The sequence below is a fragment of the Neoarius graeffei genome, chromosome 16 (genome assembly GCF_027579695.1).
Source record: "Neoarius graeffei isolate fNeoGra1 chromosome 16, fNeoGra1.pri, whole genome shotgun sequence".
Lineage (NCBI taxonomy): Eukaryota > Metazoa > Chordata > Actinopteri > Siluriformes > Ariidae > Neoarius > Neoarius graeffei.
This window is the reverse complement of record NC_083584.1, coordinates 41,183,402-41,201,888: the sequence shown is the minus strand read 5'-3', so window position 1 is coordinate 41,201,888 and position 18,487 is coordinate 41,183,402. Positions and strand designations below refer to the sequence as shown.

The 18,487-nt window shown below is 41.3% G+C and overlaps 1 protein-coding gene across 1 annotated transcript in view; it reads left to right on the top strand.

Annotated features, from left to right (window-relative positions):
• The window catches only part of eif3hb (eukaryotic translation initiation factor 3, subunit H, b), a 188,930-nt gene extending 180,625 nt beyond the window's left edge, over positions 1-8,305 (top strand). The window contains exon 8 of the mRNA XM_060942964.1: positions 7,909-8,305. Within this exon, the coding sequence (XP_060798947.1) occupies positions 7,909-8,006 (98 nt within the window). The 3' untranslated portion in view covers positions 8,007-8,305. The remainder of the gene's footprint in view (positions 1-7,908) is intronic.
• The last annotated feature ends 10,182 nt before the right edge of the window (positions 8,306-18,487 follow it).

The following is an 18,487-nucleotide window of genomic DNA, read 5'->3' as shown; positions in this document are numbered from 1 at the left end:
ATACTTTCATATTAAAAAAAAAGAAATTGGTCCAGGATATGCACTTTAACCCCCCTATTCCCCCCCCATACAAACTTTGTTACAGATTTCTCTTTTATGACGTCCACGTTATCGTGTCAGTACAAAAACATTTTAGACTGCCAAACATTTGTTTTCCAGCGCAAAATTAAATGTTACAGAAATGTTTGTATCTGAGCAGCTTATTACATAAGAGCCGACTTTTCAGATAAAAAAAGAGAACATAATGAAGGCTGCTGGGTTTTGGTGCAAAATGAAGAAGCGAGTGTGACAGTCAAAGTGTCCAGAAGAACTGTGGCTGGTTCTGGAAGACGCTCAGTAAAACCTACAGCTCATTTCCGCATAAAACTGCACTCACTGTACCGGAGACTACCTTTTTTTTTTTTTCTTAAAAGCAAAGGGTCGTCTCACACCAAATATCGACTGTTTCATTAATAATGACTTACTGCTGTTTTACAGTATTTTTTTTTAAATGTTGAAACATTTCATTTCATTTTTTTTCAGCCATTTTTGTTCTCCAGCATTTCTTTACATGTGCCCAAGACGTTTGCACAGCACTCTGTGTGTGATAGATATAAATAAATCTCGGGTGTTTTAAGATTGATGTGTTAAAGTATGTTATCGACGACAAAACCCAATTTTTCTTCTGTCTTGGCTGCTTGCCAGAATTCAGCGACGTCTGTTACGCATAATAGGATATCAGTATTGCAAAGGACAATATTGCGATAATTATTAGCGAACCATTTATTGTGCACTGCTAATTTCAGCTCCCTAGTTTTCCTCATATCAGCCATTATATTATAAGCCTGTATGTATGCTCAGAAATGCACAGGAATGAAGCGTTGAGGATTCATGGATTCAGCTGAAATGTGTTGGAAGTGCCTGCTCAGCAAAGCGAGTGAGACATGTGGAACAGACTGAGAGCTCAGCCTGTTAATGATTCATTTCCTTATTTAGTCTGAGTAATCCAGGTTTGTAAAGATTTGTACTGATCCTCTCTGCTGCTTGAGGATTTAGTCGGGAGAGACGATGAGCAATTTATAGTGTCTGTTAAAGAGCTCTTACTCCAGATAGAGACGGACAAGAAGAAAGTTGTTTTCTTGCCGTTTATTTCAGCACCGCGGTCCAGATTAACTGTTGGAGACCCTAATCAGAATTGCCAGCGTGAGACTGTGCAGGATGAGCCACACAAAGATGTGAACGACTCCCTCGAAGTGCATTTATATCGTTAGAGGTTGAGCATACGTGGGTTTGCTCTTGCGGTGTGAGGATTTGGCATTCCTCATGACTAGGTGTGAGAGACTTGTGCAGATAATAGCAGCTGAGGTTACAGTGGGCCTGAAGAGCTGATTACATTCGTGTACCAGCCTTCACAGCCCCTGTCTGCCTGTCACTATATCTGTGGCAGTGAGGATTAATTACACACACACTCACATGTCACACACTCGCTTTGCCAAATTCAGCCGTCACTCTTTCTCATGCTAATGAGCGCTAAAGAGCATAAAGGAGCTGCAGCATTCACAGGATCTTTTGCATCTAATCCCTGTCTCTGAGTAGATTTTTTTTATTTTTTTTATTTATTTTTAACTAACTCCTTCCTCCTTCAGGTTTGTGTTTTTCATCACTGTCTCAGAGCAGAGGCACCCCGGGCAGATGCACATTTGTCTTTGAATTATTAACATTCCTGATTTACTCCAGCTCTGCTTTGCAGTGGAGTATCTTCGCCTGTGGGGCTTTATGTGCGAGGTCACTTATTGAGTTGTGAGTAATTAGATTTGGAACTGTCACTGTGTACAGGTTGTGTGAAATCTGGACTAGAGGTCTGCGCGGGACAGAATTTTCAGTCCCGCTCCCGCATGGTGCAGTCCTGCTCCCGCAAAGAATTATGATTTTCAGTCCCGCTCCTGCCCGCGCCTGCCATATTTTGTCCCGCTCCCGCCCGCAAATCCCGCATGATGCTAGTCTGGCTAAAGGCCAATTTATGCTGACAACCCAGTCCTCGCAGACAGTGTCTGCGTAGCCCCCCCCCACCTTCGCAGACGCTCTGCGCGCACCTCCCAAAAATTGTGACCACCGCAGAAGCCTCGCAGACAGCGCCGCAGACAAGAGGGCTCTGATTGGTCCACTCTACATCCGCTGTACACGCACTTCCGCTTCCCTACTTTCCCGTTTTGGTTTGTTTTCACGACCGCCATTTTTAAAAACACGAGCGAAGATGGAGCAGCATGAAGAGCGGTTGATTGAGGAAGTACGTACATCTATACGACTCCAGTTCTAGTCATTATAAGTAACCGGAGGATAAACACTCCACTAACCACACCCACCAACTACTCCTAGCGACTTCGCGCCCCCTTGCGTTGTGCCGGTGAATAACATTGCGCACGCCTATTATCCCCGCTCAACAATAAATTACAACTGTCTGCGAAAAGCTATCTGCGAAAGCCTTGTCGCACGAGCATGCAGAGGCCTTAACGCGACAAAGCTCTACGAGCTATTGGTCTGGCCAAGATATTAAGCCCAACCGTTTCCCAGAGCCCGTGGTTGACCCGCCTCCCTGAAATGCCTCAGTTTGCTACTGGTCGAAGCCAGAAAAGGCTGTGACGAAGCTTAAACCAATCACATCACTCTTTCCTCTGACGTATGCGACGCGACGGGGCTAACTGGTAGATTGAACTCTTACCGAAGCCGGTCGGGAGCAAGGCGAAAACGTCCTTCCTTTCAATAAATACCTCCAGGGCTGCTCTTTGCTCCGTTTTCAATGAGAACTTCCCGTTGAATGCTTTCAATACAGCATCTATGCGTAATAGATGCGGAAGCGTGAATGAAGCGCTTCCGGCATAGATTCTGTAAACAATCTGTGGCTTCCGGTCGCAGTTCTACTACGTCACTGCCTTGAACACGCCTCTACCCAGGGCCGTTGGAGATGCTCAAAGTTGATTGGTTCCCGATTTTTCGGGAGCTTGGAAGAGCTGTAGATAGCTTGCCTGGCCAGACTAAGCTCGCAACAGGCCCTCGTGTTGCGTCACACTTAGGATGGGCGGGCCCAGGCTAGCATGATGCAGACATTCGCGTTATTTCTCACGAAAGTTCTTGTCATTGGCTTGGGGAATTAAACATGCTGAGCTTAGCTGAGCTCTCCACTGACCGATCCTTCACCTAGCGCACATAGCGAGGGTGCGCGTTGCCAGGCGGCATGCGCAGCTGAGGCTTTCCAGAGATACCCAACACACCTACCAAAATCTACAGTGGATATTAAGAATATTGTACATTGCACATAGCTTATATGTCACTCCTCACATTTACATTCTAGGAAATACAAGTAGGCCTATAAGAAATTAATATAATTTAAAGACACAGCGTGATGGTGCCCCGCCCCCTACTTTGAGTGGATTTGAGCATAATTACAGCTCACAACACTTATCACAACAAGCAAAGGGCAGCTGATTTCCCTCTGCGTCGTACACGAGTGAGAACGACTTCCAAATGTCTGATTTCAGGACTCTTGACTTTTTAACAGTAAATGTACCTCTTTTTAAAGCAGCACTTACTTCTGAAGCACTGTGAGCTTCACTAGAGGAGCTCTGCTCTTCTGCCATGATCGGAGATCTCACACACGGAAGAGCGGAAAGGAATCGGAAACGTACGCGAGATTAGACCACATCCGCAAATTTAAGCATCTTAAAATGTTTTTATTAATGCCAAATAAAATATCCAGCACAAATTATATATGGTAGACATAAATTAATAATTTATAAATTTTATTTTAAACACGTTTTTAGTTAGCGGGACTGCAGCTTATCACCTCTCCCACCCGCTCCCGCATTGTGCACTCCCCCTCCCGCCCGCGCCCGCAATGAGCTTTCAAAATTTGTCCCGCGCCTCACTGCTTTGCGTCGGGTCCCGCGGGACTCCCGCGGGAGTGCAGGGCTCTAATCTGGACCTTGAGCTACCTGCCCTCCAACTGCATCCAAGTGATCTTTAGCGTTTCATCCATGTCTATTGAGTATTCGGATACTGTAAGACATCAGTGTCTTAAAGCAAATAAGCTCATTTTGCTTCCTAAATTGTGCTGGCCATAATAAAGTCATATTCACAGTCCCTCTTTTTTTTTTTTTTTTTTTTTTTTTTTTTTAAGTTGTTAGAATATGAAAGGTGGTGTGACCTGGAAGAAATTGCTTTCCATTGTTTGTAGACAGGATGATGAAAGATTCTGTGGGTGTTGTTTAGCCCTTGTAGCTAATAGCCCGTGTGTGTGTTTCTGATTGAGACATATATGGACATGAGTGTTTTACTGGGAAATACGCCACTTTTAATTTTCGTACGAGCTACAGCCGGGACATGGAGAACCAAAACCATGACACAAACCTATATGTCAGTCGTGAGGAAATCAATGAATTGTTTTGATAAATTTGGGTCTTTTTTTGTTTATGAATGTGTCCATATAATAAGATCACACGTTGGCTTGAAGATATGAAGTTTCTTCTCTTGTTGAACAGCTCGCATTTTTCATGCAAAATACATTGCAGATCTGAGTGACACATTTAAGTAATATTGACTGGCTTTTTTCATGGCATAACAAGTCAAAGACAAGTTCAATATCATGCTAGCTGAGTGTAATATATCTGATATACCATGAAAAAAGCAAGTCAATATTATTATTATTATTATACATGCACACTCACTTCATATCAGTATTCTCAAAGGCCATTGCTAGCTTACCTGCGAGTTAGCGCTGTCAGTGCAGCAATGCAGTCACTTTCCAGCCGGTGTCGAGTTCATCAGCGTGGCAGTGAAGTCACCTCCAGCATTCATCAGTCGTATTAGTGAAGGCCAACGCTACTTTACCCGCAAGTTAGCACTGTCAGTGCGGCAGTGAAGTCATCTTCCAGCAGGTGTAGCGTTCATTAGTGGTGTTAGCGAACGGTAGTAAAGCGGTGCTATGGAGAGCAAGTAGCACAGGCTAGCAACCGAGAAACTAAGATTTCTGTCTCCAGACTCTTCTTCCACGCCCACTCGCTACAGTATTTTTCACTCAGATTTAAGTATTCATTTCCCTGTGTAATTTACTTAGTTACTTTTAAAATCAACATCTACAGCTACAGTGCTCAGCGTAAATGAGTGAACCCCCTTTGAAAAGTAACATTTTAAACAATATCTCAATGAACACAAACAATTTCCAAAATGTTGACAAGACAAAGTTTAATATAACATCTGTTTAACTTGTAACAGGAAAGTAAGGTTAATAATATAACTTAGTTTACACATTTTTTCAGTTTTACTCAAATTAGGGTGGTGCAAAAATGAGTACACCCCACAACAAAAACTACTACATCTAATACTTTGTATGGCCTCCATGATTTTTAATGACAGCACCAAGTCTTCTAGGCATGGAATGAACAAGTTGGCGACATTTTGCAACATCAATCTTTTTCCATTCTTCAACAATGACCTCTTTTAGTGACTGGATGCTGGATGGAGAGTGATGCTCAACTTGTCTCTTCAGAATTCCCCATAGGTGTTCGATTGGGTTCAGATCAGGAGACATACTTGGCCACTGAATCACTTTCACCCTGTTCTTCTTCAGAAATCCAACAGTGGCCTTAGATGTGTGTTTAGTCATGTTGGAAAAGTGCACGACGACCAAGGGCACGGAGTGATGGTAGCATCTTCTCTTTCGGTATAGAGCAATGCGTCTGTGAATTCATGATGCCATCAATGAAATGCAGCTCCGCGACACCAGCAGCACTCATGCAGCCCCACAGAAGGACACTGCCACCACCATGTTTCACTGTAGGCACCATGCATTTTTCCTTGTATTCCTCACCTTTGCGACGCCATGCAGTTTTGAAGCCATCAGTTCCAAAAACATTTATCTTGGTCTCATCACTCCAGAGTATAGAGTCCCAGTAGTCTTCATCTTTGTCAGCACGGGTCCTGGCAAACTCTAGGCGGGCTTTTTTGTGCCTGGGTTTTAGGAGAGGCTTCTTTCGTGGACGCCATCCATGCATGCCATTCCTCTGCAGTGTACACTGTATTGTGTCACGGGAAATAGTCACCCCAATTTGGCTTTCTATTTCTTTAGATAACTGCAGTGAACTTGCATGCCGATTTTCTTCAACCCTTCTCATCAGAAGACGCTCCTGTCGAGGTGTTAACTTCCGTGGACGACCTGGACGTCTCTGTGAGACGGTTGCAGTTCCATCTTTCTTAAATTTTTGTACTACTTTTGCTACAGTATTCTGACTGATAAGTAAAGCTTTGCTGATCTTCTTGTAGCCTTCACCTTTGTGGTGTAAAGAAATTATTTTCTTTGGGGAATTCTGAAGAGACAAGTTGAGCATCACTCTCCATCCAGCATCCAGTCACTAAAAGAGGTCATTGTTGGAGAATGGAAAAAGATTGATGTTGCAAAATGTCGCCAACTTGTTCATTCCATGCCTAGAAGACTTGGTGCTGTCATTAAAAATCATGGAGGCCGTACGAAGTACTAGATGTAGTAGTTTTTGTTGTGGAGTGTATTCATTTTTGCACCACCCTAATTTGAGTAAAACTGAAAAATGTGTAATCTAAGTTTATATTATTAACCTTACTTTCACGTTATAAGTTAAACAGACGTTATATTAAACTTTGTCTTGTCAACATTTTGGAAATTGTTTGTGTTCATTGAGCTATTGTTTAAAATGTTACTTTTCAAAGGGGGTTCACTCATTTACGCTGAGCACTGTACACACAACAGAGCAATCTGGCAGCCAAAATTCTCTCAAAATCTTCTGTATTTGACGAAGCAAACCTCGCGGCCATGTTTGTTTTACAAATGGTCACAGTCGCTCAATAGCACGGAAGTTTTACATCTCTGATGTGTCTCTCTTCTAGTTTTTCAGTGTCCTTTGGTATGTTTTTCTCTTGTAAATATGCGTGAAGAATATCTAATGAAGTTTTGGTAGCCCTTTGGGTGTTCAGCGCATCTTTCTCGTTCCCAGCAAACAAAGAAATGGTTCTGTGCCTGCACAGCAGAAAAGTTTTGTCACTGGATATTCACGTCAGCTCCAAAGTGTGATGTCGTGTTGTCCTGACAAAGTGCAATATCATGATAATATTGCATGCTCATTCTCCATTGGGTAGAGTAACGTACTACACATACCGGTAGGATAAGCGATATGCTAACAATATTGCATGCTATCAAACCAAATGAATGAAGCCCACTAGAAGGGGTTAGAACACGTGTTTTTATTCCATTCCAATAGATGAGTAATCATGTTTAAAGTTGTATATCTGGAGCATTTACATTGTTGTTATGAAGGACACATTGCCCATGGTTTAAACTGGTCCTGTACCTTTAGTTTATGTATGCAGTATATTTGTAAATGTAATGTCAGTGGGACACACTTTGGTACCTCCATCATGGCATCAACCCGATGTCACGTCTGCATTACCATTCAGGGAAGAATCGGGACGAGCAACACGTCGGTGATCCTGAAGCTGACACTTGTAAGTTTGTGTGTGGGTGTGTTTTTGAGAGGTGAGCTGCTGTTGCAGGTGATGGAGTGTTTGTGGAAGCTCGGGAGGCCACACTTCATTTTTCAGCCTCTTAAGGGCTTTTAGAAAAACTCTCAAGCTCTGCTTGGCAAGACGTGCATTCCCCTTCAATGCTGCCTAGCAGAAAGCCAATCACTTAGTGCTGCAGTCTGGTCTTACAACATAATAGAGGACATTAAGATCACCAGGCAGTGCTGTCATTACTCTCTACCTCTACACCTCTCCTGTTATTTCTGTTGACTTTTCTGCCTTTCCGTCTCACTTTTTAATCTCTCTTTCAGCATCTGAGATGACTCAGCAAGTCCTGAGATTGTCGCAGTAATTATGCCTGTATTTTTTCCTCCTTGTCTTTAGGGCAAATCAACACGTATTGCCAGACGGTGAAGGAGTTTACTTCTCAGAACCTGGGTAAGCTCTTCATGGCAGAGGCTCTCCAGGGCCATAGCAGCTAGAGGACAGCAGATGCGCTGGTTCTCCTGAGGTGAATCCTGTAATTGGTTACGACTAAATCTCCCTTAAGACGCGAATGAAGAACTGGAAGAAGGGTCCCCTTGTATGAAATTATTACATGAATATTTGTTTTAACGAACAACTGTTCGTAGGTATGCATTTTTAAAATATTATTTAGCACATGTTTTAGCGACATTATGTAAGTTGGACCAATAAAAAGAAAGCAGAATTACTCTTTTAAGGTTTTGTAAAAGGAGATTTGACTAAATTTAATAATTAAATGGATTGTGCCCAATCTTCAGTGGCTGGCTGTGTGATTTATTTATTTATTTATTTATTTTTTATGGTTTAAACAGTGGGATTTGAGCAATAAAGACATTTTTGGTGTCCAGTGTTTGCTTTCTTGTTATGGAGCTGCAAGGCAAATGTAGCTAGCTGTTAATGGAGGCAATTAATGGAATCTCACTCAATCTGTTTTGAAAAATGCCCATCTGCAAATGCATACAGTTCTGCACCAGTGTTATACACACTTGCTGATGTGGTTTAGGAAACAGTATGACTCACTGTAATATAGGCATGGAACAATTCTCCCAATTTATGATTCGATTCACGATATTGGGTTCACGATTTGATTTTTCCACAGTATTTTAGAAAAAAAATTTTAAATTTTATCACCAAAAAATGCAACATTTATTTTCCTATTCATCATCAATTTAAATATTAATTTCGTTAAATACATTTTAAAAAAAAAAACAACTTTTGTTCATTTTCTTAATAACCAACAATATTTGCCCACGTTTGTAAAGGCTGGAGTAACACACAACCTGTTAACTAAAATATTTCTTTTATTTAAAATGAAAAAGTTAATAACAAATAGGTCTTTTCATCATAAACTATTAACATTTGTACTACCTCTATTTGCTTCTCTTTATCTTTCAGCAGTCTGTATAAAGAGAGCTCCGATTTCTTGTTAAATCTTTGTACAGTCAGTCACACAGCAGCTCTTTCCCATTTTAGATCGGCATTAGAGCTGTGTTACTTCTGCTTAGGATGAAGTCCCATGTATTCCCACTAGTATAATTTATTGTGAACTCTCTGCTGTCGAAACAATTAATTACACCAAAGAAAAACTAAGATTACACAGCCTTATAATAATCATGAGATTTTATTTCATTGAGTTGAATGATCATAAATTTGTATCACGATTTATCATTGCACGATGTATTGTTCCATGTCTACTGTAAAATATTAAACATGAACAGAAGCCAAATGTAGCTGAATGTTGTAGGTGCAGTCATCTGAGAGCTGGAATCGTGTTATTTCCAAGAAGAATTTGCTCTCACTCTGCCTCCGTAGCTCCGCCTCCTAAAATTTGAAGCTGGACTTAAACGAGGAAGGTTCAAGTTATGTAAACCTATATTTGTAAATGCAGACCATCACTGACTGTTTTAGAAAAGTGTTTACTTGAAAACGAGATTATAAGCATATAGATATTTGACCATTTATTTGTGTAAAAGATTTTGGTTGAGTTTGATTTCTATTATTTATAAACTCATGTTGGGCGGCACGGTGGTGTAGTGGTTAGCGCTGTCGCCTCACAGCAAGAAGGTCCGGGTTCGAGCCCTGTGGCTGGCAAGGGCCTTTCTGTGTGGAGTTTGCATGTTCTCCCCGTGTCCGCGTGGGTTTCCTCCGGGTGCTCCGGTTTCCCCCACAGTCCAAAGACATGCAGGTTAGGTTAACTGGTGACTCTAAATTGACCGTAGGTGTGAATGTGAGTGTGAATGGTTGTCTGTGTCTATGTGTCAGCCCTGTGATGACCTGGCGACTTGTCCAGGGTGTACCCCGCCTCTTGCCTGTAGTCAGCTGGGATAGGCTCCAGCTTGCCTGCGACCCTGTAGAACAGGATAAAGCGGCTACAGATAATGAGATGAATATGAGAAACTCGCTATTTTTTTAAAATCTTGAACTATTCCCTTAACCTATCGCTCTACTATAGTTTCTTCCAGTTTTACTCTCTTCTGCCATTTCCTTGTAGAGTTAAAATTCTTCCCATTTCAGCAACTATTACAAATCATCATGCTCGAACCCGGACCTTCTTGCTGTGAGGCAACAGCGCTAACCACTACACCACCGTACCGCCCTGGATTAGCCATTTGAAAGGAATACTGAATTCTTCTTGAAGTGAATTATGAAGAGTTTGGAATTTTTTGATGGGGAATATAAATCAAATATACCATGCACTGAGAGGCTCCGCCCCTCACAAAATAGTACTCTGCCAGTCACCTCGGAGAATCCATAATTTCAACCGGAGCCTCTTGGTGCGTGGTATATTTGATCAATAACAACAGGCCCGGTCACACTTCATTCCTTACATCATTTTGTCAAACTCTGTTGACTTCCCACTTATTTTATGAGCGATTTTCTGAAGACTTATTACACTTAATCCCAGCTCGTAATGCTACAAAATGCGGATAAGTTCAATGGGGGTGAATCCTTATGCAAGGCTCAAAATTCTTTACTAAAGAAGTTTCAACCAATGCAACTGGTGATGTAGTGTGTTATAAAAGCAGTTCTCGGTCCTGTGAAAGCCAACATGTATCAAAGGGATTTGATGTCTGCTTCACCCCAGATGGATGAATAAAACCTGATTTCCCACAGAGTTTACTATCTGCTCCTTCTCCGCAGTCCGCCCACCAGCCGCGCGCTGTCATCATTAGCCTAACGGGAACGTGGCTTTAATTTATTTCTGCTTGACTAGAGGAGACGACCGGTGAAGAGTGCTAGTTTCTTTCAGAGAAATATCTCCGAGGTGAGTTGTGCCTTTGCACCTGTTCATTAAGACCTGTGTTTATAGCACAGCTCCACAGCTGATAATCTGATTTGGTGTTTGTGTCTGCCAGCATGGAGGAATGAATTTCTCTCTCGAGGCCTATTGATCTGAATGTATATGAGCGAGACTCGGAGGGCATCGATCGCACGAGCTCCGGTTTCGGGTCAGTCTCATTAGAACACTGGGCCATGGTGTTTGTTTCAGCATGGCACCGTCTACATGCTCCTGCTTTTATTCTGGTATTGATAAAAAGCCCAACTCTTTCCACCTCAAGAAGGGATCTGTACATAGAATAAGCAATAATAATCCAGTGCTTGTGACTCTTGTCTCTAAGTCATTGGTGCTTGCAAAATCCATTTTCAGAAAGAAATGTTCAGAAACACTTCACGGCTTCCTGACCAAATCATTACTGCTTTCCCTTATCTCTTGGACATGAACTCTACGTGCCGATGGCTTGTTTGTGGAAACAGTGGTGGTGATAATAATTATCGGTCCTTTGCTTCAGTTGTGATGCAGTATACAATATTCAGGTCACATCATCATTATATGCTGGAAACAGTGTTCAGGGCAGCAGCTATTTTTCTTCCCCCCCCTCCCATCCTCCTAAAACCACCCGGTCCATTCAGCTTCCTGTTGATGATGCACATGACCACAATTCCTACCCATGTACTAGTCCATGCTTTCCTGGGGGGAAAAATACATTTTTAGGTTCTTGAGAACTTTCACTTTTAGACTTCCTGTTGGGTTCACCGTCGACCACTTCCTTTGAATCATCCATACAGGAAAATCAGTTTCTCATTGCTCTTTTTTTCTTTTATTCCCTACATTTCCTGAGGCTAAATGATGGAGATCAAAATGACCTTAATTAACTTCTCAATCACCCGGACAAATGTTCATATATCAGGAGCTAATCTTTTTTTTTTTGTAAGTTTTAATTTTCAGTTGACTTTAGATTGGCAATTTTGATAATTCACTAATCCCAATTCCTGTAGCTGCAATTGCAGATGCTGCTATCAAAAATGCTTTGAAGCTTCTTGCATAATTCAGATCAAGTTTTGAAATTAATTTCTGACATCCTAAGAAAGAAAAATACCTGAACCAGATGAGTAAATCAAACTTATCTGCGGAATCCACTCATTAAATGATAGCTCTATAATACTCAGATGTAGAGGAAGTTTGAATATAAAAGCCTGGCCTGGTTTCTCTTCAGGTGTCAGAAATTAAGCGTGGGCTGAAATGAAGATTTGACTCATAATTTTGTGCACCCAGCAAGAAATTACATTTTCATTACCCTTGATTTACTTTCATCCTTCACTTTTCCCCCCCTCTTGGCTCCTTTGTGACAATTTATCGGAATAATGTAGTGTTAAGATCACTTTCATTTCAGTATATTCAAAGTGACACGTGCTGTACAGTCTAATTCTAGTCATTACACATGATTTTGGCCTGCTAGGCTGTTGAAATGACTCACAGAAAAACCTCTCTAACAGGGAAGCGCTGTTGAGTTCTTTGTAGAACCTTTAAGGGCTCTCCAGAGGGACAACTGTACTGTACAACTCTTACAATCGAACTTATTTTTCTAAGAGGGCAGATAAAATGACTTGACTGTTAACGCTTCAATTCTGTGAGTTTTCCGGGATGTCGGATAAGCTGAAAATGATCGACGCTGAAAATCGGGTCGATAAACCAGTTGCCTGGGCACCCAGGACGAGCAGATCACATGTCCAGAACTCTGAGTATTTTTATTCACAGTTGCCTATTAGACAAGGTTCAACATCCCGGAAAAGAAAATAAACCCTACTTCCTTTGGACTTGCAAAACAGTCTTTATTTTTTGATATATAGCTATGTTTGAACTTGAAACACCACGTTGTGATGTGATGCAGTATTTGCCAACAACTTGCTCACTTTTTGTCACAAAACTTTTGTACCAAGAGGATAATAAACATAAAATATTTCTTTGCTTTAGTCTGTATTTTTACACTCGACTAGCAAACTCGCTTGACATAGTATGTGGTATTATTTTAGCTATCACTTTTTAGCTTAGTCAGCTTCCTGGTAACCAAAACACGGCCCTGTGAAGCACAGTAGAGCTTTGGCTTGCCTGGAGGTATGAACATCTCAAACACAAACAAATCCAGCTGCATATAAAGGAGCGTGAAGAGAGAAACAACAGACAACATTGTGAATTGCTCGCTGATTTACAACTTTATGTTCCTTTGTAATTATTCGCATATCATGTAGGAATTACACTGACTAAAAATGTTTTGTTTTCAAACTGCCTGCAATTTTATGCTTTGTTAACAGAAAGAAAACAACTTGGGTGTGGGTCCTTAAAATGTCTGAAGTATTAAGTCTCGTAACTTATTTGTCTTGCATGGTCTTGTATTGGACGAGGATGCTCTGACACACTGGGATTATGGAAATTCACAACGATGACAAATGGAGACTTTGGTATTATAAGGTTTTATATTATAATTCTGTGAATTTAAGATCTTGTGCTATAAAATTTTGATCACTAAGGTTAAAGCAGATGATACAACTATAAGTACTTTCTTTAAACAAAACATTTGGGGTAAGCATGCAGTCAGTGACGAAGCATTATAACCCTTAAAGCATATACGCAGAGCCATGGCCTCACTTTTGTTTATAAATGCCTTGAGACCTCAAGGATGGCACAGGAATAGTTTTAAGCGTTAACAATAAATCTAATATAGTAATTTTTACGATTAAAGTGATTTATATAGGTAGTGGTCTGAGTGAATGACGATGTCTGTAATGTCACAGCAGGAAGTCTATCGGTCTCATCGCCATTTCCGCTATACTAAAACACAGAGCTGATTCCAACTCCGATCATCCATTTTGAGCTGATTTATCGCCATGCCACATACAGTGGCAAAAGTATGTGAACCTTTGCTTTCAGTATCTGGTGTGACCCCCTCGTGCAGCAATAACTGCAACTAAACATTTCCGGTAACTGTTGATCAGTCCTGCGCACCGGCTTGGGGGAATTTTAGCCCATTCCTCCGTACAGAACAGCTTCAACTCTGGGATGTTGGTGGGTTTCCTCACATGAACTGCTCACTTCAGGTCCTTCCACAACATTTCGATTGGATTAAGGTCAGGACTTTGACTTGGCCATTCCAAAACATTAACCATTCTTTAATCATTCTTTGGTAGAATGACTTGTGTGCTTAGGGTCATTGTCTTGCTGCATGACCCACCTTCTCTTGAGATTCAGTTCATGGGCAGATGTCCTGACATTTTCCTTTAGAATTCGCTGGTATAATTCAGAATTCATTGTTCCATCAATAATGGCAAGCCGTCCTGACCCAGATGCAGGAAAACAGGCCCAAACCGTGATACTACCACCACCATGTTTCACAGATGGAATAAGGTTCTTATGCTGGAATGCAGCGTTTTTCCTTTCTCCAAACATAACGCTTCTCATTTTAACCAAAAAGTTCTATTTTGGTCTCATTTATCCACAAAACATTTTTCCAATAGCCTTCTGGCTTGTCCACGTGATCTTTAGCAAACTGCAGATGAGCAGCAATGTTCTGTTTGGAGAGCAGTGGCTTTCTCCTTGCAACCCTGCCATGCACACCATTGTTGTTCAGTGTTCTCCTGATGGTGAACTCATGAACATTAACATTAGCCAATGTGAGAGAGGCCTTCAGTTGCTTAGAAGTTACCCCGGGGTACTTTGTGACCTCGCTGACTATTACACGCCTTGCTCTTGGAGTGATCTTTCTTGGTCGACCACTGCTGTGGAGGGTAACAATGGTCTTGAATTTCCTCCATTTGTATACAATCTGTCTGACTGTGGATTGGTGGAGTCCAAACTCTTTAGTGATGGTTTTGTAACCTTTTCCAGCCTGATGAGCATCAACAATGCTTTTTCTGAGGTCCTCAGAAATCTCCTTTGCTCGTGCCATGATACACTTCCACAAACACGTGTTGTGAAGATCAGACTTTGATAGATCCCTGTTCTTTAAATAAAACAGGGTGCCCACTCACACCTGATTGTCATCCCATTGATTGAAAACACCTGACTCTAATTTCACCTTCAAATTAACTGCTCATCCTAGAGGTTCACATACTTTTGCCACTCACAGATATGTAATATCGGATCATTTTCCTCAATAAATAAATGGCCAAGTATAATATTTTTGTCTCATTTGTTTAACTGGGTTCTCTTTATCTACTTTTAGGACTTGTGTGAAAATCTGATGATGTTTTAGGTCGTATTTATGCAGAAACAACATAGAAACTTTTAAAGGGTTCGCAAACTTTCAAGCACCACTGTAGATGATGGATGGATTTATAGTTGGTCCAACTCTTCTCATCTGTACAGTCTACTCAATCAGATCAGCTTCCAAAGCTTCAACTTTGAGGTTAATGCCATCAACACCATCCTACTTGTCATCTCCTACATTGCTAAACAAACTGACTCAGGTAACTCAAAGTAGCACAACTGCGTCATGTAGCTGCATTGTACATTCTGGGACTTTGAGCCTGTTGTTTGCTTTTCTCACTGCTACTACATTGGATTCTTATTAATGTGACACTGAACGTCACTGAAAAATGGTGAGAAAAGAACCTCTTGCTCCTTTATTTTTAGGAGCAAATGGAGAAATCTGATTTTTTTTTTAACACGTTTGAGATCATGAATTGTTTCCCGAGTAAATGTCATTGTAACTGTGCTAGCAGTGTTCCTCTGTGACGTCAGCTAATTGTTGCAGGCATAATGAAAATGCGTCATCAACCAAAAATATTAGCACCAGAATCACTAAGCACATCAGAAATATTACAATCTGAACATATTTCATGTGTTTCGGGGTTGCGTTTTCTTTTAAATTAACAAAGTTCATAGGAAAAGCTTTCACGTAATGCACTTGGAGAGCACTAAGGCTTTCTATTATTTTATGAAAGTGTGGATTTTTTGTGCAGTACCTCTTCAGCCTTGTGTGCTTGGACATCTAATATGGATTTGACTCCGAGGTGCATGCATGCACCACTAGTTGGCAGTCATATGGTTGTCTGTGATTCACGGTTGTCCTTGTTGCTCTGTCCTCCAGTGAATTGCATTTGTACTGTTTTGCCTCAGTGTGCACTCTCACATGACTATTCTTTTGTGACAGGAGTGTTCATTCTTTTCCAATCTCTCTCTCTCTCTCTCTCTCTGTGTGTGTGTGTGTGTGTGTGTGTGTACAGTTTTCTTTTTGGTTCCATTGGCTGATCTTTCTAGTCTGTCTTCTTGCACACTGTCTGGGCCTTGGCTCTTCAGTAAGCCTCACACCACCGCAGTGTCGGTGTGTATGAGCCGAATGCTCCTCATGTGGGCTGAGTTCAGTTCCATGTGCGCCATATTAAAATGTGTTTGTGTCTTCTGCGGAGCTGCTGACAGACACACAGACTCATTATTGCAGTGAAGACCTTTCCAATTGTCCTTTCCAATTGAAGAAAGAGATAGGGTGTGTCCATTTCCCTCAAACGTCATCTAAATGGACCCATGTACTTCTGTAAAATTACATTTCCAAAAACAAATTATTATTAACAGCTTGTCTGAGCCCTGACTGAGCACTTTACATTGAATAAGTTTAGTTTAGAGTTTATTGCCATTTGCACAAATACACTGCAGTACATTGGAATTCAGGAGCGTTTTCCACGAGTCAGCTTCATAGACATTATTATAAAAAGGGGGGGCGCTTACAAAAATACGAAACAACATGCATTCTAAAATTTAAAAACACTATAATACACAACTATAACAATAAATAAACAGTGAGGGAACTAGACAGAACTATGTAAGGCTGTCATTAAACTGAGTGCAACTGTATATGAATAAATATATAAATAAGTAATTATCTATCTGAAGTGGTATTACATATATTGAGTATCACACAAATTGACTGAGTATTGCACATTTTGATTGAGGAGGTAGAAAAAGAAGTTAGAAAATTCAGTTATATTGCACATAGACATTTTGGGAGGGGAGAAAAGAGAAGAGAATTTTCAATGAGGTATGAGCTCTAACATGACGCACACAAAAAGACAGCAACAACACTAATAAGGCAAGAACTATGTGAAGCTTAACTCGGAGGGCTATGCTATGTTGCACACGGGAGCGCCATCTTGGAAAAATAAGCCTGACTCCTCACGTTCTCATGGATGTATTCAGTCTTTCTGGTGAAATATTTCACCATTTTGTTCACTTAATACCTGAACAAAGAGCTACGAGTTGTGAGATAGCATAATGCATCTAATATTTCAAAACACCGTACTACACCTGTTCATTTATGCAGCTTTACAGTCATGTCAGTCAAAATAGTTTTCAATTAGCTTTTATCTTCTGCGTTATTAAAACAAGTTCGGAGTTGTAAGGTTTCTTTCCGTAACTTCACTTTGTATTTTTTTTCAGTAGTTGTTTCTGAAGAAAAAAACTACTTCTTGATTCAGTGTTTCGAATTGATAATTTAAACCTATAAAAATTTTTTTATAAAGAACACAGTGAACTGAACTCCTGTACCTTCTTTATTTATGTGCAAAACAATAGAGCGCGGTAAGAGAGGGGTTTGTTAGATACTGAGGGGTTCTTTGTCTCCGACATTGGTTTACGTTCAAGAAAAAGAAGTCTTTATTTGTCACATGCGCACTCAAGCTCAGTGAAATTTGTCCTTTCTGCATTTAACCCATCTGAAGCAGTGAACACACACATACCCAGAGCAATGGGCAGCCATGTTACAGCACCTGGGGAGCAGTTGGGGGTTAGGTACCTTACTCAAGGGCACTACAGCCCATGTTAACCTAACCGCATGTCTTTGGACTGTGGGGGAAACCCATGCAGACACGAGGAGAACATGCAAACTCCACACAGAAAGGCCCCCATCAGCTGCTGGGCTCGAACTCAGAACCTTCTTGCTGTGAGGCGACAGTGCTAACCACTGTGTCGCCCATTGGAGTTGGAGTACTCTGAGAGGGGAAAAATCATTTGGAGGGTTAGACATCCTTCAAAAGGCAACTTTTCTACCTTTTTCTGTAGATTGTATGTGATTTTGGTTTTTGTGCACTTGATCAGTTTTTGCCTGTGTCTGCTATAAATAAATCTTTCTGAAATGTGTAGAAATGTAAAAAAAAAAAAAAAGTTGATAAATTGCCTCCAATGGACATGTCTCGTCTCATCTCATTATCTCTAGCCGCTTTATCCTGTTCTACAGGGTCGCAGGCAAGCTGGAGCCTATCCCAGCTGACTACGGGCGAAAGGCGGGGTACACCCTGGACAAGTCGCCAGGTCATCACAGGGCTGACACATAGACACAGACAACCATTCATACTCACATTCACACCTACGGTCAATTTAGAGTCACCAGTTAACCTAACCTGCATGTCTTTGGACTGTGGGGGAAACCGGAGCACCCGGAGGAAACCCACGCGGACACGGGGAGAACATGCAAACTCCGCACAGAAAGGCCCTCGCCGGCCGCTGGGCTCGAACCCAGACCTTCTTGCTGTGAGGCGACAGCGCTAACCACTACACCACCGTGCCGCCCTAATGGACATGTCGTTTTTGGAATTAAAATAGAAATATTTGTTCCATACAGTAGTTTACTCTGCTGTAGAGGTGTGTTATCAACTCACTGATGATATTTTT